General features: G+C 35.5%; 2 protein-coding genes and 1 long non-coding RNA gene across 5 annotated transcripts in view; 1 reads left to right on the forward strand and 2 right to left on the reverse strand.

The window, feature by feature from the left end:
- Positions 1-1,068, reverse strand: part of LOC131552234 (uncharacterized) — a 3,266-nt gene extending 2,198 nt beyond the window's left edge. For both annotated transcript variants that reach the window (XR_009273932.1, XR_009273931.1), the window contains exons 1-3: positions 901-1,068; positions 569-600; positions 348-448 (exon numbers count right to left, since the gene is read on the reverse strand). This is a non-coding gene — a long non-coding RNA (uncharacterized LOC131552234). The remainder of the gene's footprint in view (positions 1-347; positions 449-568; positions 601-900) is intronic.
- Positions 1,069-2,900: 1,832 nt separating this feature from the next.
- On the forward strand, positions 2,901-8,150 carry LOC131551981 (cytochrome P450 1B1). Its single transcript, XM_058795281.1, has 2 exons — positions 2,901-4,428; positions 5,074-8,150. Exons 1-2 carry the CDS (start codon positions 3,434-3,436, stop codon positions 5,669-5,671), a joined length of 1,593 nt encoding a protein of 530 aa, XP_058651264.1. The 5' UTR covers positions 2,901-3,433; the 3' UTR covers positions 5,672-8,150.
- A 2,302-nt stretch (positions 8,151-10,452) lies between these two features.
- Positions 10,453-23,913, reverse strand: part of LOC131551982 (regulator of microtubule dynamics protein 2) — a 30,821-nt gene continuing 17,360 nt past the window's right edge. For both annotated transcript variants that reach the window (XM_058795282.1, XM_058795283.1), the window contains 6 exons: positions 18,808-18,883; positions 17,956-18,033; positions 16,856-16,954; positions 14,719-14,772; positions 12,452-12,532; positions 10,453-12,361 (listed from right to left, as the gene is read on the reverse strand). In XM_058795282.1, the coding sequence (XP_058651265.1) occupies positions 12,314-12,361; positions 12,452-12,532; positions 14,719-14,772; positions 16,856-16,954; positions 17,956-18,033; positions 18,808-18,883 (436 nt within the window). In that variant the 3' untranslated portion in view covers positions 10,453-12,313. The remainder of the gene's footprint in view (positions 12,362-12,451; positions 12,533-14,718; positions 14,773-16,855; positions 16,955-17,955; positions 18,034-18,807; positions 18,884-23,913) is intronic.

Raw genomic sequence — 23,913 nt, forward strand, 5'->3', positions numbered from 1 at the left:
CACTGTGCACTCTCAGAAATAAAGGTACAAAAGCTGTCACTGGGGCGGTACCTTTTCAAAAGGAACATGTTTGTACCTAAAGGGTCCATTTTGGTACCTTAAAGGTACATATTAGTACTTAAAGTGTACATATTTGAACCTAATAGGTACAAAAGTGTACCTTTTGAAAAGGTACCGCCCCAGTGACAGCTTTTGTACCTTTATTTCTGAGAGTGTGGTATATATGTATACAGTTCTCCTGGTGTCTCTCTAATATACGTCTAGCGTTTCAAAGGATGCAGTCTGTCAAACTGGCACTGGCTTTATATAAAACACATAAAAATGACAGCACACAGCTTTACAATTACCTGGAAACACCTGGAGCACAGCAAAGCATTGCGTGTATGTCAGGCCTGTCTCAGCATGGTCTGGCTCTTTGATGCAGTAAAGAGGCCTGGGGGTCAGGAGTCTGTTCACAGGGAGACCACAAGTCCACATTTTACAATTTTCCCCCAAAAAATTAAATGGTGCAGAGACCATAACTGAAAGAAACAGAAGCGCTGAACATAATGCATAAAATAAAACTCACCTATACTTTATGTTGTTCCAAAAATGAGAAAACTAAAAGAGCAGACAGAAACACTTCGTTTGCAGTGTTAAAATTAAAACTGTTAAGCAAATATCTGCATATATTTTAAGCAAAAATATCAGATTGTTCAGATTTTTTTTTTTTTTTTTTTCGTAGAATACCTTAATTCGGGTAGCGCCATATTCAATTTTTGACAGGACTGAACAGTACTGTGTGTTCAATAGTTTACTGTTGTTTTAACATCATACCAATTGTTCAGCTGACGCAACGTCGTCCTTTATATGTCGCGTGCCACTGAAAAACTGTAATCTTCACCAAAGACATATACATACCTATGATCCTCACAGCGTCCTTTTGTTTTCATCAGCGTTAAATTCAATATGGTGTCTACCCTGATTAAGGTCAATAAAAGCAAAAATGATACAAGCGTATTTAATAATAATAAATAATAATAATAATAATAGTAAGGGTAGTTCTATAAATAGTAGCCTAATATTCATGAACTAAATTAATCAAATTAAATGAATTATTCTTGTTTTGGCGTGTAGAGATGTGGCGTGTGTCCGCAGCGTCCTAAAAATTGAGCGACTGATTCGATTTTTTGATAGATTCCTTATTTTTCGATTATTTTTTCCTACTGTTATAAAAAATACAAATAAAAAAAAAAATCAATGAAACTACACTATCCTTAACCCGTAAAAACTTCAAACAAAAACGGCCGAAAACATGCCACTGCCACATCGACAGACATATTTACGCAGTATTTTAATAACACAACAATAATTCAGAACTATAAAACTACAATATTTGCGTATAAATATACAGTAGCCTATCTTTTATCAACTGCATGTTTTTAACTTCCCTTAATTTTAAAGCATACACAGCGATTAAATTTGTCAAGCATGCATTTGAACTAATTATAAACTGTTTAAAAAGCACCCCTTAATGGAAATTATGAAGTTCGTTGAGAGAAATAAATAGCTTTGATGACTCTTATTTTAGAATGTGGAAAATAATGGAATGTAAGCTAATAATAAAAGAATCAGTATTGGTTGAAACGTTGTGTATAGCCAATTGTTGTCTTAAAATAACTTACTGTTATTTTATTCTCTATAATACCTCATTTGAACTTGTTTTTCAGTCTCGGTTGCTGAAAAAAAGTCAGTCTTCCTCTGGCGATCAAAAAAACAAGTGATTTGACGTGAAGTGCTCGCGCGCTGTCCGTGGTACTGAACTCACGAGCAGCTGCTGCTTTCACTCGGCGTGCTTACTTTTTATAAGAATTTCGTTTTTATTAACACATCGATTTCTTTATAACGAATTTTTACATTTTGTTAGTTACATTAACTATAATAATATTGTATGTTTATTTTAATATTTGATATTTAATTTAATGCGTGTTAAACAAACCTCCAAACAGTCTGATGTAATTTAAACTTGAGTTTAAAAAAATGTGTTGTTATGAAGCGAATTTTAAAGAGGACTCATTCGGAACACATACCTGAGCAATTTACCTGTTTACGCACAACTTGAAATTGTGCATCTTCTTTGTGAAAATCATGAACATCATGTTATTTGTTTTTCATATTAAACAGTGTGACATTTAGTCCTTCTGTTAGAAAAATAAAAATGTATATTTTGTTGTTGTTGCTGTTGTTGTTAGACAATGACATGATTTTTTTTAAAATTGTAACTACATTTTATTAATTATATTTACAATAAGAAGATAAAGGTATAGCTTACATTTGTTGTCCTACGTATGACTGCGAATGCACAATACGAAAAATAAATAAATAATAAAATAAATTCAGGAAGTTATTTCCCTTTCATTAATTAATCCGAGGGTAATATAATTTAGTGCTGTTTAGGAATGGGGTCCTCCTAGTGGCAACAGGTGGAAACAGAGAAAGAGGAAAATAATCATCAAAATAATCTCCATCATTGCACAATTTTCCAACACGTTAGCTTATCTATTTTATTTTCCACAATGATGAGGCATGAAGGAAGTATAGCCTATTATTTCCCTGTCAAACATTAGTTCCTTCTGAAAGGTATGGTTTGATCTATTGTCTCAACACACGGCATCACTGTACACATGATCTGTTCTCACGCACATTTCTGAAGTGGAAAACTAGAAGCGGGGGGGGGGGGGCCCAAATCCATTACCATGTTCAAAAATACTTTCTCAGTCCTTTTATTCATGTAGAATGCTGTTCATGCGTAGTAGGCATCATATGATGGATCCTTTATTGCATAATTCTTTTCTTAGAACTAACCTTGTTCTGTTTCTAATTGCTAAGGCACATTAAGATATTAAGGGATAGGATATAGATATCACTCGACTGTATGGGTTAACCTGTTTATGTGGAGAAAATCAAAATAAAATGAGCGGAAAATACGGTATTACTAACCCCCTTTCACCGGACAACTTTAGACTATTAAATGTAATTTGAACTGTATTTGACCATGGTAAAATGACCAAATAAATGTTTTGTATTGTTAAATATAACATTTCTCCGTAGATAGATAGATGACAGATAGATGACATGCGATCACGTTTATACAACAGTTGAAGTCACGCTTTCAGAAAGAGAGAGAGAGAGAAAGAGAGAGAGAGAGGGAGAGAGAGACAGAGTAAAGGAGGGGACTCTCAGTAGTGTTATTTAGTCGAGGATAAATTCTTGGATGAATTCACCTTAGACCGACCATCACAACACTTATGCTCTCTGATTTCATATGAATCACTCAGAAACGCCGCGAGCGCTGGAAACTTCAACCCTGGCCTGATCTGATGCTCAACAGGTTAATTGCGTCTGATCACTTCAGAGTGGATCTGCATTGATTGTGAGGCTTGCAAATACATTGATGATGGATGTCCTGGCGGTTCTAGGCGATTTCATTCAACTGTCAGCGCGGAGTGCTTTACTGTCGCTGCTGGTGTGTTTAACGCTCATGTTCTGGAGTCGTTCCGGTCGGCGGCAGCTGCCGGGTCCGTTCTCTTGGCCGGTCATCGGTAACGCCGCTCAGCTCGGTACCTCACCTCACTTTTACTTCACCCGGATGGCTCAGAAATACGGCGACGTGTTTCAGATCAAACTGGGCAGCCGAAATGTGGTGGTTCTGAACGGAGACGCAATTAAAGAGGCACTAATTAAAAAAGCTGTCGATTTCGCCGGCAGACCCGATTTCGCTTCGTTCCGGTTTGTGTCCCATGGGAAAAGCATGGCGTTCGGTAATTACAGCCAGTGGTGGAAACTGCATCGTAAGATCGCGCACAGCACCGTGAGAAACTTCTCCACAGCCAACATCCACACCAAGCAGACCTTTGAGAGGCACATCGTGTGCGAGATCGGAGAGCTCATCCGCTTGTTTCTGACCAAAACCCGCGAGCAGCAGTACTTTGAGCCTCACCGGTATTTGGTGGTGTCCGTGGCGAACACAATGACCGCCGTTTGCTTCGGTAACCGGTATTCGTATGATGATGAGGAATTCCAGCAGGTGGTGGGCAGAAACGATCAGTTCACCAAGACAGTGGGAGCTGGAAGCATCGTGGATGTGATGCCCTGGCTGCAGTACTTCCCAAACCCAATCAAAACGCTCTTTGACCAGTTTAAAGAGCTCAACAAGGAGTTTAACGAGTTCATTTATTCTAAAGTGGCGGAGCACCGCGAGACTCTTTTACTGAGCCTCGTCCGTGACATGACTGACGCCTTCATCGTTGCTCTGGATAAAGGGCTGTCAGGAGGCCCGGGGGTCTTTCTGGATAAAGAATACGTGCCACCGACCATCGCAGATATTTTTGGGGCCAGTCAAGACACTCTATCTACAGCTCTACAGTGGATCATTCTGTTACTAGTCAGGTAATGCGTTTTGTCCATATCAAGCATATCAAATTTACAGTCTAACAGTAAAACAGACCAATAATAATGATGACTCATTTTGCACTGAGGGGCATATCCTTAATTGCATGCTCACTTTTTTTTTTTTTTTTTTTGAATACCATAAATCATCATCTTTTATGTTGCCCAGAAGAAAGAAAATATATGGGTTTGGAATGACATGATGACAGCATTGTGATTTCTTGGCACTTTAAGTGTGATATGCAGCAACTCAGGGGTTGTCCACAAGAGACAGATGGGTCTCAATAACACCAAACAGCTCTTATATGTTATGTAACTCTTCCGTGCAGGTATTGGCAGCATCTAATGAGGGTAGGTTACAGCAACACAAAATGAAATCTGACCCACTAACACTTTTAAACATGTAGGCCACTCTGTGAAACTCAAACACAATGACTGCTTCATGCAGGATACTAGCACAGATGAGATAAGAGGCCGGGTGTATTTATAAATAGAAGTGATACTGAATACAATTTCATTTAAATCACCAACCAAATGTAATTATGTTGTTTAATCCACCTATTTGAAATGCCCATATTCGATTCAATCCTTGATGATTGAGCAAACTCAGAAAGTTGAAAATGTTGGTCTTCACTTACATCGCAGGTATCCAGAAGTCCAGAAACGTCTTCAGGAGGACGTAGATAAAGTAGCGGATCGCAGTCGCCTCCCAACCATTGCAGACCAGCCTCATCTTCCATACGTCATGGCTTTCATCTACGAAGTCATGCGATTCACCTCGTTCGTCCCTGTAACGATTCCACACAGCACGACCACGGACACGTCCATCAACGGTTATCCCATTCCTAAAGATACCATAATTTTCGTCAACCAGTGGTCTTTGAACCATGACTCAACCAAATGGGACCAACCAAAGGTATTCAACCCACAGCGCTTCCTGGATGAGGATGGAGCTCTCAACAAAGACTTAACCACCAACGTGCTGATCTTCTCCGTGGGGAAGCGTAGATGCATTGGAGAAGACGTGTCCAAGATACAGCTTTTCCTCTTCACCTCCTTGCTGGTCCATCAGTGTAGTTTTACAGCAGAAAGTACTCCCAGCATGGACTATCTGTATGGGCTCACACTTAAACCCAGATCCTTTAAAGTGTCTGTCACACTCCGTGACAGCACAGAACTGCTTGAGAGCTTGGTAGGAACGTCTCAGACACCTACACAAAAGAGACCGAAACCTCAAGTTTGAAGGGAAATCAAAGCATGCAACTTAAATACTTTGCCAAATGAAGGTGGCTAAGAAAACAAACACTGAAGAATCTCTCATATCTGCATTATAGCAATATATTTATAGATGTAAAACTCAGGCAAAAACTTTTTTAGCTCAGAATGAGCTACAGCCATAAAAACACACCCATTCGTTACTGTTACTACATGATGCACTGATTCATGGTATATTATGCAAGAGTAGCAAAGCAGAAGCTACACAACAAGACACTGCATGGTTTATTCAGACAAATAAAAGTAGGTTTATGGAGTATTGAGACATCTACATGCATAGCATTATTCAGTCGAGCAGTTTGTGTTACTAATTCTAGTTCTTCTAGTTGAAATATAGCTAGAAGATATATATTTAGTCTTTAAAATTTTTTAAATTTGCTCTCTTCATGCTTCAATCTTTTAATGGCAACATTTTTATTAAGTGGTTTAAAGTCAATGTGAAACGCTGTTCCATGACGTATTTCTGAATGAAACAAGATATTCGATGAGAAAAACCTGTAGTGCAGTAATTGATTTTATCTATTTGAAACTGACTGGATCATGAAAAATCATTAAGTCATTACATTTTGATAAAATATTACAGTAAAAAAAAAATTAATTTGGACTAATATGCTACACTTAATCATTCGTTAAAACAATAGGGTTGATTACATGTCATGTCGACTTTAACACATTTAGTTATTATTCTAAATGACTGCATTGAGCTTAAAGCAAGTGTTGTTGTTTGTTGTTGCTTAGGGTACTTTAGCTCAAACTAGCCCTACGCTGCATTGTTAATGTCCCTATATAAAGCTCATAAAATGAGAAATTTGTAGAATATAAACTTATAGCACTTTATTGTTCTTCTTGATAACGTTTCCAGATTCTCACTACAGCATTGTTGAAGTCTGTGCCTTATTATTAGAGACTTCTTAGCATTAATCTATAATTAAAATAAACATAGGCAGGTTTAACACAGTTCACTTCCATTGTGTTCGCGCAACATCCTTCCCAATCAAATATTGTCTGGAGATCCTCACAGTAGGTCACAGGAAGTCCCCAGTGAAACTATTCTGAGCATCTATGTTTATTATAAGTTGAATGTGATATTTCATATCTGGCACATGATGTTGTGTAGATGAAAGGAAATACATTTTGAGTCCCTTCTAGTTTGGGGAATCCTGAAGGGGAAATTCAGGGCTTGTTAACTAACATGTATAATATGTGTTATGATTTCAATTTTTTGCTCATTTCTAACTGCTGCAATATATTTTTGAACTGTAATAGCAATGTTTGATCTGCTGTAAAATATTTTTGGACTGTAATAGCACTTAATAATAGACTGCTGGTCTGTATTAGATCTACTATATTTTATATGCAAAAAAATTGATAAGTACGTTTGATATGTAGTTCCTATTACGTGATACCAACATGTAATATTATATTTTTCTACTTCATATAAGCTCTGACATTTGGCTGCTCTGTAAATTCTAAACTGCATTCAGTTTACAGTTTTTGTAATTAAATGTAGTGGTTCAATATATATTATATATACACGCTCAATAAATGTACAAGTCAAAAAAATATATATCATTATTCAAGCTTTTATGATAATAAATGCAGAATAATATTGTATTATAATATTATATATTGCAACACCTAGACACAATGTGATTATGTAAACCAAAACTTCTCATTTGTTGTATTCAAACAAGTTGCCCTTAAAATAGTGGCAAGTAAAAATAACCATTCTAACATTATTGCACACATCATATCTGCACGCAGCCACTCAATTGGGCATTTAAAATAGAAGGAAAGTGTGTAGGATATATCCGTCCCTGCGAAGTGCTTTATCTTGCTTTCCCAGCACATCCTGTTCTGATCAAGCCTGAGGATTGTAGCCAGCCGAGCTTTGAGTGCGTGACAAGTCCAGATAAAGCCAACTGATTACTGATACACCAGCAGCCGCCTGCTCCCCTTCCAGGCCCTGCTAAAGAAAAGAAAAGAAAACAAGCTTTACTATTGTCGGATTAACAGTACACTAAAACTACAAAGCTGTCACTGGGATGGCACCCTAAGGTACAAATGTTAAGCGGTACATGTTTGCACCTTATTTGGATCCAAATAATACCATTTAATATACTTTTGAAAGTATACCACTCCAGTGACAGGTTTGTGTACCTTTTTTTTTCTAAAATTGTAGGATTGTAGCAGAAGTGTTTTCACCAAGGAGATGAGGTAGTCAGTGCATCCTTAAAAAAGCCAGATGACAAAATAATCAGCAGTAATAAAAACAAAAATAAAAACTAAGATGCAATGAAATATGAAATGCTTAAATCACTTGGCTTTCTTAATGTAACACTAAGTTTTCTTTTTTTATTTTAAAAAAAAGTTTCATTTTCAGTAATTGTCATGTTGGGGTCAATTTTTTTTTTTTTTTTTTTAATTTTCTTCATTTAAATCCTAAATGCTGTTCCCATTCATCAAATAATTCATTAAAAAAAAAAAAAAAGATCAGTTTCCATAAAATATTAATCAGCACAATGGTGTTCAACATTGATAAATATATATATATATATATATATATATATAAATCAGGTTTTATTGTTATATTTTTAGTTTCATTTTTAATCATTTTGTTATGTGTTTTTGCCATTTTTATTATTACTATTTTTAATTATTTTGATTTATGTTTTACTTTCATCTCAGTTTTTTATTTTTATTTATTGGAAATAAATTAAGGAAACACTGGAAATAAAAATAATTGCACAAATTGCTAAGGCAATATTTACTTATTTTGCTTGCTCCGCTTTCAGTTCTGTAAGTCTTCATTAAGATCAAATCTAGAAGAGACCTCCAGGAATCCAGGTAATGTCTTGCAGGCATTATTTCTGTGCTGTATGGGAGAACAGACTTACATACATTAGGTAATGAGACACTAGAAGATGGTTTTCAGTTCTTGAGGATGAACAGTTGTCCTGTTATAAGATACTTCCACACACTGAGGTGTAAAACGTACAGAGAAATTACAATGAAATTAAACTAAGGATACCATATGACCCTTTACCTTTTTTATCTGTGTTGTGATGACAAATTATACTAAATAGTACTATTATTTATATAAAATATTATTTAATACACAACAACAGCTATCATAAAAGTTGCAAGGCATTTCAGTCAAAAGTACAAAGGCAGCGCTCTGATATACAGCATTGAATTTACATAAACATCATGAGATATTGCCAAAACTGTTTGCTCTGGAAAAAATAATAATTAATGAGACCATAGACTGCCCATTAGATTTACTCAAAACTAAATATATCTCATGTTTAACCACTATAGAGACATCATACCCAGAGGTAAATTCCAGAAGATCTGGCCGAGGTAAGGCTGCTCTCAGTGGGTTCATGAGTGCTGAACGGCTGCTGACGCCCTGGAGCTCACATCTCCGAAAACACCGAAGGAAATTTTAAAATAGACGATATCTTTATTAACAAACCGCATATTTGAAGTTCAAACAAGTACATTGTCGACTAAAAAAAACTCTTTAAACTACATTCTGACAGAAAAACAGTATTATTCTTAAATTATAGTGGATTTGGGCGTCCGCCATGACACTCACTTTGAGAAATATGGCAAGCGGAGTGATACATTATAAAAATGGTGAAGCGGTTGAAGGAACTCTGTTATCACTCTAATATCGCACTCTTATCAGCCAATCAGATTCAAGGACCAGAAAGAACTGTTGTATCATCATACTTATTTCGCTTATTTTAGTTAATGTCATAAAACTAGCGAGCTAATCCAGAAGTAGCCAAGTAAACATGGCTGAAGACGTGAAAAGCGAGAAACAGAGAAACCGATTCAATTGATTGAGTCATTTACGCAATCTCTAAAACAAGTAAGAAAATCTCTGGATACAAACGGTGAAACGGTTATCATCACTAGAATATCACACCTCTGGAAAAGGCTCTCAGCCAATCAGAATTAAGGACCAGAAGAAAAAAAAAAAAAAAAAACTGTTGTATGAATTGCAATAATATTTTCAAAATATTACTGATTTACTGTATTTTTGATCAAATAAATGGAGCATAAGAGACTTCTTTCAAAAACATTTAAAAATCTTACTGACCCCAAACTTTTGAACAGTAGTGGTAATATAACTGCAAAAAGTAAGAAATTATAAAATGACTAATAACCAAAAAGCATTACTAATAAATGCAGACCACCTCAGGTACCTTTGGTTACATGATGTCAATCCACATAAAACATGTCGGTACAGAAGAGTCTCTGATCGGAAGCTGTTTGCTGCTGAAGACATGCTGTGGTTCGGATGTAAGGAAAGGCAGATGTCCAGACATGTAAAGGTTATTTCTGTTTACAACTGATGGGTGTTAAATTAGTACGACTGCCCTGTAATATCATTGCTTGAGAACTGAAAATCAGCCCTTTTTCTTCCATGTCTTCCTGGCATTCCCTATCGTTGGCTTCTTTCTGGACAAGAGTATGCAGGCATAATACTGACTGAAAACGGACATTTATGAAGTTAAAAGTGAAGTGTATAATTTCTATGCCACTAAACAGAATAGCATAAATAGGAATTGGAGTAGACTGTAGTTCTGTTTGGTTCCACTAAAGCTGCAGAAATAAGCACTTTGCTTTTAACACTGAAAGAAAGAAACATGAAAAAGACGAGATATATAACCGTTAGCAATTATGCCACACCAATAGCATAAAAAAAATTATATGATCAACGTACAACACACAGACTGAATTCACCTTATCGTATATTGTACTGAGCAGCAGAGATGAAGTCATGATCTTCATATGCACCATTACAATCACCGTCTCAATCTCAATAATCACCAATAATCTAAAATGCACCATACAGAGCAAGTGCCATCATTTCAACATAAAAATGCTGACATTCATAGTGCTGTATACCAACAAATGATATTAAAACAATTTTAGCAATAACATGAGGGAAAAAATTACATTAGACTTACATGGTCCCCATAATTTCTCTGGGATTTAGAAATCATCTTCGGTCAAAAAATGTCTAGGGATTAAAATCTACACAAGTCATTTGAGTTATTAGATTGAACTACAAAAAAAAACAGATTCCACAGAGAGAATGTGATTAACAAGATTAAATCCAGATGGAGTTGTTCAGGTGTTCTTAATAAAAAACTGCAAAAGACTGCATTTCATGAGGGAGGATTGTGCTATGAAACATTTTTAACAGATTTTCAATTTTGCAATTTCATATCAGCAGCTTTTTTTGGAAGAACTAACCATTAAATGTGCCAAAGTTCTTCTAAAGGTGTGTTTCAGACATTTATCGGGAGGTAAACTAGTTATCCATAAATAGAACTTTATAGTTGTGCTGTTTTGTAAATTATGTCTATGAAATAATCATTAATAATTTTGGATTAACAAAAACAGAAAGTACACACAAACATGCCCCTAAAAGGCACACACACAAAAAAATGGAACTGTCAATGCATGCTTTTAATGCCAACCTGACAGATCTTTCTTGTTTCAGTATTGGTCATAATTAGTCACAATTTTACCAGACATCATGCCGATAGTCAGATTTACTCATCCTCAGGCTATCCAAGATGTAGATGAGTTGGTTTCTTTATCAGATTTTGAGAAATTATAGCATTATATGACCTGCTCACCAATGGATCCTGTGAGTTCAAACAGCTGATACAAACATCACAGTAATCCACACCACTCCAGTCCATCAGTTTGTCTTGTGAAGTGTAAAGCTGCATGTTTGTAAGCAGCAAATCCATCATTAAGACGCTTTTAACTTCAAACTGTCATTTATGGCTAAAATAATAGTCCTCTATCCGTAATATTGCTTTTTCCAATGAAAAAGTAATCTCATCTGAATCAGGAGAGAAATATGCATAGATTTCAGGCAAAAACCATTCTAAACAAATATGTGGGTGGACTTTGATTTGAGAGGACAACAGGGGATGGACTTTTTCACTGGAGGAAGCATTGTTTTGAATGATGGACTCAAAATGATTGTACAGTTTAAGTGTCTTGATGGATTTGTTTCTTACAAACTTGCAGCTTTTGACTGATAGTGTGACTGGAAGTGTGTTCTGGATCAGCTGTTTGGACTCTCATTCTGACGGCACCCATTCACTGTAGAGGATCCATTGGTGAGCAAGTGATGTAACACTAAATTTATCCAAATCTGTTTTTAAATGAAGAAACAAATTCATCTACATCTTCGGCAAATTTTCAGCAAAATTTCATTTCTGAGTGCAATTCACTCTAAATTCATTCTAACAGCAGCCACTGATGGTCACTGTGGTTTCAATAGGTGACAGCACGTTGTGTATTGACACTATAATGATGTCTAAAATATTCTGTGGGGGGACCAGACAAAAGAATTAAAAAGAAACTGTCCTGCAAAACACATACAGTATTTTGTGCATAAACTAAAATTAAACAAAATATTGCTGCTGGTCTCTCCTTTAATAGAGGAATAACGTGGCCTGGCCAACATTAGTAGTTCATATGTTGGTTTGTGGGTAAACAGCTACAGTCCAGTCACAGTCGAGTTCAAAGAGATGGAACACAAAGACAGACAGCTTTTGTTGGAGACTTGTTAAAGTGATGCAACAAGAGAGTCCAATTCCTTCTGAGCCTCCTCATCCTTTAAAGAAAACACACACACACAAAAAGAATTACAAAGGCAAGAGACTCAAACTATAAAAAAATCAGATTTATCAGAACAAGAAATCACCTCTTTAGTCTGAATGTTCATTGCAGAGGCAGCGTCACACATCTGTTGGACTTGACTCCTCTGACCCATGTCTTTGTAACACTGACAAGAGAAAAGTGATATAGGCACAGTTACAGTAACCCATTACAATGTTCTTAATGTACCTTAAAGGCTTTACTGGCTCAGTTTCAAAATCTAGTGCACTGCCCATGTAGACAGTATAAGTGTGTTGCATACTTATGTAAGATTATCTAAAATGCATTCACTGAAGTTCGTGGAAGACATTAGAGAAATGTCAATTATATACAGTACTACCATTCAAAAGTTAAGATTTCTCAACGTTTTTTGAAAGAAGTCTATTAATCTCACCAATGCTACATTTATTTGATAAAAATACAGTAAAAACAGTGATCATTTGAAATATTACTACAATTTAAAATAACTGCTCTCTATTTGAATATATTTTAAATTGTTTTTTAATCTCTAAAACAGCTGTGCGCTTTGTGGGAACCATGATACATTTTCACAAGCTTTTACAAGATTCTTTGATGAATAAAAGTTGAAATGTGCCCTTAATGCATCCTTGCTGAAAAAAAATTATTTCCAGTAAGTAAATAAATAAAATAATTACTGACCCCAAATTTTTTTTAACTGCAGTGAGATTAAAATAAGGAGATAAAAATAGTATTTAGCAAACATTATCTGAGCGTGCCTGCAAAAATACAGCAAAATTTATGATCCAACTTCTGTAAACTTGAATGTGGACACACAACATTTCCAGAAATGTTGGGACATTTTTTAAATTTGAATAAAGTGAAAACTAAAAGACTTTCAAATCACATGAGCCAATATTTTATTCACAATAGAACATAGATAACATAATAAATGTTTAAACTGAGAAATTTTACAAGTTTATGCACAAAATGAGCTCATTTCAAATTTGATGCCTGCTACAGGTCTCAAAATAGTTGGGACGGGGGCATGTTTAACATGGTGTAGCATCTCCTCTTCTTTTCAAAACAGTTTGAAGACGTCTGGACATCGAGGTTATGAGTTTCTGGAGTTCAGAACACGACAGCGCTTCTGGACCATGTTCACATATGGCTACCTTTTTGCATGATAGAGCTTCAGTTGGCATTTGCAGATGACACGGCAAATTGTGTTTACCGACAGTGATTTATGGAAGTATTCCTGGGCCCATTTAGTAATGTCAATGACAGAATTTTCACAGAATGCCAGTGTCGTCTAAGGGCCCGAAGACCACGGGCATCCAACAAAGGTCTTCGGCCTTGTCCCATACGCACAGAGATTTCTCCAGTTTCTCTGAATCTTTTTATGATGTTATGCACTGTAGATGATGAGATTTGCAAAGCCTTTGCAATTTGACGTTGAGGAACATTGTTTTTAAAGTATTCCACAATCTTTTTACGCACTCCTTCACAGATTGGAGAGCCTCCGCCCATCTTTACTTCTGAGAGACTCTGCCTCTCTAAGACATCCCTTTTATAGCTAATCATGTTACAAACCTGATGTCAATTAACTTAATTAGTTGCTAGATGTTCTCCCAGCTAAATCTTTAAAAAATTTCTTGCTTTTTCAGCCCTTTGTTGCCCCCGTGCCAACTTTTTTGAGACCGGCAACATGCATCAAATTTGAAATAAGCTCATTTAGTGGATAAAAGTGTAAAATTTCTCCATTTAAACATTTGTCATGTTCTCTATGTTCTACTGTGAATAAAATATTGACTTGAAAATATTGATTTGAAAGTCTTTTAGTTTTCATTTTATTCAAATTTAAAAAAAACTTCCCAACATTTCCGGAATTCGGGTTGTACATAGCAGGTAACACTTAATTATTAATATTTGTTAATATACTTAATTCCGTTAAGACTGAATTTATTTGATCAAAAATACAGAAAAATCTTAAATACTGTGAAATATTATTACAATTTAAAATAACTGGGGAAACATATCATTTTATTTTCAATGTTGACAAAAGTATTTGCAGTTTAATATTTTTTGTGAAAACCATGATACATTTTTCAGGATCCTTTGATGAATAGAACATTTATATAAAAAACAAAAACAAAAAAAAAACAAAAGGGCATTTATCTGAAATATCAGATAATTTCATATGGTTAGGATGCTGCTTTGGAAGGTAGCTGTCTATGTAGGCGGTTGTCAGCAAGGCAGCTCACTAGGTTTGGAACAGAGCCAACAAAATTCCCAATGTCATTATTAATCAATATTCAGTTCATTAATAAAATAGTCAAGACCTGAAGTCATTACCTTGGCTAAAAACACATAGTTGAATTTTGAATACTTGGGACTGATCTCTTCTGCCTGTAGAATCAAACATAGCAAATGCAATCTGTCATTCACAGTCAAACTGAAATTATTTATTGACTACAGAGTGTTGATGTCTAAACACGGACTGTTTATGTAACAGATTTTTTGCATCTCAGGTGTAGTTAATTAAATGAGATCATGAAAAACACATCTCTCTTGAAAGAAGGACTGCACTGCTGGCAGGCAAACGTCTAGGGTACATTTTCAAACACTTCGCGTGTTAAATGAGATATTAAACAATTACCATTGCAGGCAGTAAACCTCCACTCTATAATCAGAGCAATAAATAACACTGTTGACATTTATGAGACTTACACAATCGCATAAAATATAAACACTGCAGTAGCCACATATATGAGGTTATGTTTTCGACAAAGTAAACTACAGGATTCCTACACCTTTTGAAAATAGATTTTTAATGATATTTACAGCATTTTTCAGCTGTTTCTGATTATTGGATGAGGGTTTTAAAGTCTTTTTTAAAAGTCTTTTAGTTTTAACATCTTACCCACCATAGCAAAAATAAATAAATAAATACTTGTATTTTAAATTGTACATCTAATATTTGATCTGGGTGAAAGAAAAAAAATATTAAAACACATTTTCTTAAAATCAACAAAATCCTGCCATTGCAAACAAAAACCAAGAGCTAAATTTGTTTGGAATAACTCTATTATTTATGACAGCACATTTGGTGGTTAGATTTGAGAAATTACAAAAGTATGCAGCCAAAAATCATACACATATACTACCATTCAGAAGTTTGGTTGGTAAGATGTTTTGGGAAAAAGGGTTAATTTTTTTAAAGAAGTCTTTTATACTCACTAAAGCTGGATTTATTTGCTTAAAATACACTAAAAACAGTCAAATTTAAATTAACCACTTTTCTTTTAATATATTAAAAATGAAATGCATTTTATTCATCAATGTTAAACAGTATACTATGATGAATAGAAAGTTCAAAAGAACAGCATTTATTGGATTTTTTTTATTGATTTATTTGAATTTTGCAATGTCTTTGACCAATTTAATGCAACATTGCTGAATAAAAGCATTAATTTCTAAATGTCATCCACTAGATGACATTCCTGCACGAACCTCATTTTGTAATTTATAATGCAGTACCATGTAAGTTACATTCAACTAAAAAAGCCTAAGAAGATCATGGCTGTATTGATGCTTGATTTAATGCACCCATTGTACTAATAGGTGTAGCTGGAACATTACTGTGAAGGGGGTTTCCACATACTTTTGGTCATGTAGCATGTAAAGCTGGATTCTGTATGAAGGTGCATCACTCAGTGTGTGGATGAAGAGACAATATGTTATGTGGTCATAAGCTGTTGGTATATTTCTGTTTTTTTGCACAAAATTAGACTATTTATGATTAATGGCCAAGAGCAACTCCCTATTTCTTTCTTTTAATCAGTCGTGCTGTTGTATAACTCTCCAGAATGTTGTGTTGTCTTGGCAGGGTGCAACAAGTCTAAGCACAGACCCCTTAAATAAGAAGTGATGGGTGAGATACAAAGGACAGGAGAACATCAGAAGAGAGAGCAACTTATGGAAAATGCTGAATGTAGGAACACAGGTCAACCTCTTTCAGAAATGAACAGGGTTTGTTATTTAAACTAGGACCTCTAAGACAAATCCCTCTACAGCACATACTGTACTAAAAGAATCTCTGCTCAGTCTGTGGCGGGAAAATCCAGAAACTGGATTGGTTGTTGGAACTGCAGAGGCAAGACATAAAAAAAAATCTGTCTACCTCAAATTGACAAATTGGTGGAAATTTAACAAATAGGCCAAATAAAAATAAGGTCAAATTTGCTATAAAACTTTCATCTTAAATAGCTATTTTTATGTTTATATGCAAAATCTGTTATTGAGTATACAGCTAAAATGAAATTAAAACATTTTTTTCCTTATTTCCGTGAGCTCATATCAGCTACCAAAATATTAATAACATAAAATTTGATGTCATGCATATATACATTGAACTATTTGGCCTCTAAATAAAGAGGCTCTTTACACCGTTAATCACCAGTGTGCTCCAAGGATCAGAGACACGTCCCACCTTGAGGAAGTTCTGCAGGGCATCCTGGACTGTGGCACTGGGTGGCTCTCCAAACAGAGTAGCAGCGATTTTCCTCTCTATCCACGTACATTGTGACACCTGCACACAACATGTTTATTTATATACAAATTAAAAAAGAATAAGATCTCCACTTACAGATGGGCCTATGGACTAAATGAATGAATGAATGAAAGAAATTTATAATTTAAAACATTAAGAAACACCTAACTCAAGATATATTCATTGAAAACAAGTCAATTTGCTTGAAAAGCTAAATTGCATGAGAAAATTAATTTTGCAATAAATTAGCGAAATAAAAAAATATGTTTTAGTCATATTTCTAGTCAGATTAGAGCAGTCTTTGCACATTTTGACCAAGGAATTTGCCAAGCCCCAAACTGTATTGTTTTTGTAAAAATACAGTATGTATGCTATTGTTCAAAAGTTCAGGGTCAGTAAGAATTCTTTAAAAAAAAAAAAAAAAAGAAATCAGTACTTTTATTCAGCAGAGATACATTAAATTGATGAAAAAAGCAATAAATACATTTATTATGTTACAAAATTTTAAATAATGCTATTATTTGAACTATAAACTATTCAAAGAATCATGAAAACACACAAAAACAATTTCCACAAAAATAGTAAGCTCAACCTTCAACATTCTGCAAATCAGCATATCAGAATGAATTCTGAAGGATCATGTGACACTGAAGACTGGAGTTAATGATGCTGAAAATACAGCTGTATCAATTAATTACATTTATACAAATATATACTGAAATACAAAGCAGCTATTTTAAATTGTAATAATATTTCATTTTTTTCTTGACTTATGATTGTGTGGTTTGAATTGGTAAAATGTGCTTGAAAAAAAAATATGATCAGAATATCAACGTGCCTAATAATTATGCACGCACTGTAGAAATTTTTATTCATTAAAATGATTATTTCATGAGGTTTCAGACTTTGAAATAAAGAAAAAAATATTTTTCTCTGATATTTCCGGGCTTTTTATTAGCGTGGGAACCCTGACTCAGGCTTTAACTAACACAATGTAGTGAATATCCCAACCACACTATACCAAACGCTCTGTCACTCACAGCATAACACCAGCGGCCCAGCAAGTAATACGACAGAGGATCTTCAGGTTTCAACTCAATTGCCTTATCCAGATGATCCTTGAGACAGAGAGAAGAAAAAGGAAGAGAGTGAGAAGATTCTTTCTATGTGGCACGACTTGTCTTTTTTGCTGATCTCTACAGCTGAGATACCGCAAATATTTCTCCTGAACTGTCTCGCACGAACATAGAAAAACCCACCATACGCATCTGTCATTTAGCTCCTCTCTCTCTCTCTCTCTTTCTCTCTGCTAGCTCACCTGCCAGGGTTCTGCAGGTGTGTGGTGTTTGGAAATCTAGCTGACAGCTAAGATAAAATGCAGAGACTGATCTGCTCTTATGAAATACGTGTGTGTGCGTGTGGTACCCTCATTCCATTTCCTCTCGTCTCAGATAAGATTATGAACACTAACTCTCACAGAAGCTGATGCTATGCTCCCATCAACACGTACAACCACTGAAATCAACTGAAATGACCTTTGAAATGCTGAGATCACCATATCATTTACTGCCCTTAAACTCTACTCTACATGAAGCATGGGAATTAATGTGTAAATAATCAAGGGTCAAATTTGTAACTGGGAGCATCTGGAAGTAATTAAAAGCGGAAGTAACTGGAAGTAACTACTTCCTATGTTGACATGAGCCTAGCTATAAACAGTCCATCTGAACTGCTCAAATATTTTGCTGTCTGTATTTAAGCTATAAACAGCCTGGACTGAATCTATACAGAAAAAAAACCTAGCAATTAACCTATATTTGTCTACACATTTGACATCCAATCAAAACATGAGAAACGTGAACAGTGTGTAAAGAACAAATACGCACACTCACCTTAAAAAGATAACCATTTTTTATTTTATTCTGAATAGATTCATATTCTGACAGGAGCCCACAGAGTATAGCATACCTATGCAGAGATAGACAAAAACAGAGAGAGAAAAGAAAACAGTAATTAGTAATATATGAATAAAAGCTATGCTATATTCCATTAATTGTAAGAGCTTATATAATTTGTGTAGACTGCAGAGAAAAAAACAAACACAGTGGGTGAAAACCGAATGTGAAGGACCCATGGCAACATCCATGAAAAAGCTGCAGGTGCATGAAAAAACAGTGTTTTTGCCTGCAGTGTCTCCCCTTAATTAACATCAGTTCTTCAAACAATAAATATTTTATCTAATAAGAGTTACAAGTAATTTCTCATTACAGAATCTGACTCTACTGTCTGAATAAACCCCATTCGAAACCACTGTAAATTGCTAATTAACGCACACCTGTGCCAGATTGCTAGCTAAACCACAAACGTTTAAACTAATGAACTAAACCGCAAAGGAATTATTCTGGTGATTAATATTAACACATTTAACAAGGCTATTTTATAAAGATTGCTGTCTTTTATCATGTTGCTACTTAAAGCTGTGTAGTGATTATACTTGAAAGAAAGAAAAGGAAGAATCGTGACTGTAAGTGAAGGGACAGATGTGCGTGTGTAGTGTTGTAGTGTTTTGAGGGGCCGGTTCAGAGAGGATCAAAGCTTTTCCAGCATAGCAAGTAAATTCTGCTGGTACTCACAGTCAGACAATGGAGCCGGGCACAAACACCTTTTATGTGCACGATAAAGAGGTGAAGAGGTCAAATGACTGTCACAGGAGGTGAGAGGGGCTCCGTTTGTCTGAGAGCGATTGGGGGACAGACTCTGTAGCCAAAAGCTTTCGACCTTTAGCTTACCAGAGAGAAACTCAACACCAGCATAGACGTACCTCTATGGACAGACTTACTGTACTCACACTGTCACACTGGTGTGTGTGTGTGTGTGTGTGTGTGTGTGCACTGTGGGAATGAAGCTCTTTTACTGGCCGTTTAGACTGCAAAAATAAAGGAAAATTAAATGCATCTAGGAAGAGATTGCAAGAGCATCAATTTTAACATAACTTCTCTCATGCATTTTAATTAATTGATTGGTAGATGAAGTTAAGATTGGGCTGTACTGAATAGTCTCCGCTGCAGTTGGCACGTCCACGGACCACCCACAGTCTGCTCACTGACCATCTGAACTTCTCAATCTAGCCAGATCTAATCTGATTGGCTGACTTTGTGCAACTTTTATGAGTAAGAAAAGAGTTTTTTTGGAATCAGAAAACCAAATTGCATTTACAAGGCTAAACCAAAAGAGTGCTGCAGGGATGACATATTTTCATAAGCCAAAACCCAGAAACGAAATAAGGTTTGTGGCGAACACAAGCTCAAGATATTTTCTCAGTTTATTCTACAACATACATTAGCAATACCCACTTGTGACATTTTTAAAGCTTTAACTTGTATTGAAAAATGGCTAAATGGGACTTGTTGTGGACATTAATTGCATCACAGCAAAAAGGTAAAATTATAGACTCACTGTGTTCATAATCGAGCTGTTGCAAACTATTCTAACTCATACTTTCAGGGAAAATGCTTTTTAAATAAATATCTAAAAGAGTTGTTGGAGGTTTTGTGGTGGTGGCATTGAAGTGACCCTGATGTAGTTCGTTTATAGCCTGCATTTAGCTTTTTACTTCTAGCAATTATATTTAGGCCAAATTCATCAAAGTCATGTTCATTTGCGAAGAGTATCATTATCAAAAATGTAGAATCATTAACTTTTTATGGTCACTTATTTTCTGCAATAATGCAGAAGCCAATGGAAAACTTTTATTGGGATTTTGTCGACCATTAAACTAGATTTGCACAAACTGAACAGCATACTCCGCTTTGTTTTCTAAGTTGTTGGTGTGACCACAAATTATTTCATCCAAATAAGAACTATAGATTATTATAGAAATTTTACAGTTTCTGCTAAACAGCATGTAAAATGTAATAAACTCACATTATGTGTTGCTCAAAGTCTGTTCCAGTCAAGGTGGACATAAAAAGCTGAAATGTGGACTAAGAGACTTTATGCTGTTTGTCAAAAGTCTGACTATGAACTGAATAACAGCAGGTTCTCTGCTTTTTTTTTTTATAGAGGAAGACTGAGCATGAGCATTGCATCACCTTATCGAGGAGCTGGCTCTTTGAGCTTGGCATCGCTGCAGGACAGACAGTGTAGGAACACATTTGTGACCATGGACCACAAAACCAGTCTTAAGTCGCTGGAGTATATTTGTAGCAATAGCCAAAAATACATTGTATGGGTCAAAATTATCCATTTTTCTTTTATGCCAAAAATCATTAGGATATTAAGTAAAGATCATGTTCCATGTAGATATTTTGGAAATTTCCTACCGTAAATATATTAAAACTTAATTTTTGATTAGTAATATGCATTGCTAAGAACTTCATTTGGACAGCTTTAAAGGCAATTTTCTCAGTATTTTGATTTTTATGCACCCTCAGATTCCAGGTTTTCAAATAGTTCTATCTCAGCCAAATATTGTCAGATCCTAACAATCCACACATCAATGGAAAGCTTATTTATTTAGCTTTCAGATGATGTATAAATCTCAATTTCAAAAAATTGACACTTATGACTGGTTTTGTGGTCCAGGGTCACATTTCATGGACTTTCTCCCAAAGCAAACAAACACTTGGGCAAGTTTTGGCAATTTCTCTGTCTGGCTTCTGTGACTCAATGGTGCAGAGTTGGGCAGTTATATTAAACTCTCTACACCAAAAATAGGATGACCAACCACAACAGAAGATCAAAGTCTGTGATGAGATCTTTGGGTACGGAGACGACAAATGCCAAAAGCCCTGTTCCAAAACCAAGTGTGCTGCCTACATAGACAGCACATTAAAGTAATCATTGTCATGCTCTTGACATGAAGGCAGCGACATTATGCTGATACCTAATTTTGATCGAATTCACATCAAATATCTCCTTAACGAACAGAACACTCCCAGAATGCATTGCAATACGCTAAGTGAACCAACATTACAGAGGATTATAAAGATATATTTCATTCAATACTGACAAATATGTTATAGTATCATGATTTTAGCTTTGCAACATGCTGGCATCAAAGTCTGAAACTATTCGATTGCAATTTGTTGCTGCCTGTCACTTATAAGGTTCCATTTCAGTTAGAATGCTGCCTATGTAGACAACAGACTGGTTTTGGAACAGAACTAACAAAGTGAAAACAGCCAAAACTGACAACATGATCCTGATTAGTTATTAAAAATGGCAGTGCATGGACATAAAGTTGAAGATCACCAAAAATAGCTCATATGATGAATTGCAAATAAATTTGAACTGAAGCAACATGAAGACATACCAGAAGTGATTACTAATAACAACTGCTGGCAGAGACAGTACAGGTGGGGAGAAGGTTGCTCAATGTTCCCGGGGCTAATTCCTTCCCCCCTCCTTCCACAGATTGGTTTGTGAAGTGTTTTTATTCATTGCTGTCATGTTCTGGCAATGCCCGGAGGCCTGAACATTTAACCACAGCAAAGCGATGGAAGCCAGTGGCAGAAGTTCTGCTGGCTGAATAAGCACGTCACACACCTGACAACATCTCCTCACGCCAGGAATCTGGGGTTTCCCTCCACAAGTGCATTATGGGTAAACATCCCCAATAATAAAAACTGTTTACCATTTGTGGATACTTTGCGAACAAAAATATTGTATCAAAGCAATACCGGTGGAAATATACCAGCAAGGCAGCTTGTAAGGCAGCAATGTATTGACATTTATTTTATACTTCTCCAGAATTTCCTTCAACAAATTTAGTTCAATTTTTTAGATTTTTAAAAATTACATGCACAGCATTAATTTGCTCCACTTCTCTAATATCTATCTTTAATATTACTCAGAAAGCTGATGAATACTGACAACAATATGACCAAATATTATCTAGCACATCTGTTTAATATTGATCATTTGTTTCTGCATCTTAGAATATTAGGTTCAGCATATTAGAATAATTTCTGAAGGATCATGTGACGCTGAAGACTGACGTAACGACTGCTGAAAATGCCACTTTGCATCACAGGAATAAATTACATTTTAAAATATATTACAATAGAAAACTTCAAAATATTTATGTTTTTACAGTATTTTAGATCAAATAAATGCAGCCTTGGTGAGCATAAGATTAGAAATCTTACCAACCCATAACATTTTGTAACCGTAGAGCACATTAAAATGTGCATCAAATTCCTTGAGATGTTCCAAATAACTAAATGAAAAATGTAAAATTAATATTTGCATATGCACTCTCAAACACATTCTTCCTAGCATTTATTTGCATATTAATTTGTGACTGGTTTTCTTAATAACCATCGATAACCTCCAATAAAGTTCAAAGATTGTCTCACTGTGTTGACTTCTGAGCACAGTTTCCAAAAAACAAACTGCATGCTCGCTTCAAACAATGACAACAGCCATGTATAAGGTGGCTTTGATGCAGCATCTCATTCACGCAGAACCAAAGTCTAAATCCTAGTCTTACCTACAAATTAGTTCATTTGCTGCCCTGCACGCACTGATATTTTCTGCGGGAAAGCAATTCTAAAGACGATTTAAAGCAGATGATGTCGAGTTCATCGGAGTTCACCGGTCATGAAATTCAAGAGTGTTAAAGAAAACAAGCAGATGTTTGTTACTCTATTAGTGTAATTCTTCATGCTCAGAACAGGTCAGGGAGGTTTTGTGAGCTTCAGGCAGTTTCCAGTGTTCTGGAGTGAAACTTCTGTAAAGTTTACTCTATCTTGAAATGTGTGTGTGTGGGAGAAAGAGAAAGAGAGCAAAAACAGAATGAAAATGACACTAGAAAAGGGAGAGAAGGCTGTACAAGAAAAAGTGTGGTTTGGCCAAGGGTTGTTTATGACGGTTGCTTAGAGTCCTTTCGGTGAGTTGAAATATTATATAGACTCATACACACTTATGCATACACAAACACAAACCACACAGAAAGAAACACTAAGACTCGTGGCTGCCAGAAGATTATGTAAGTT

Source organism: Onychostoma macrolepis, chromosome 13, assembly GCF_012432095.1.
Source record: "Onychostoma macrolepis isolate SWU-2019 chromosome 13, ASM1243209v1, whole genome shotgun sequence".
Classification (NCBI taxonomy): Eukaryota; Metazoa; Chordata; class Actinopteri; order Cypriniformes; family Cyprinidae; genus Onychostoma; species Onychostoma macrolepis.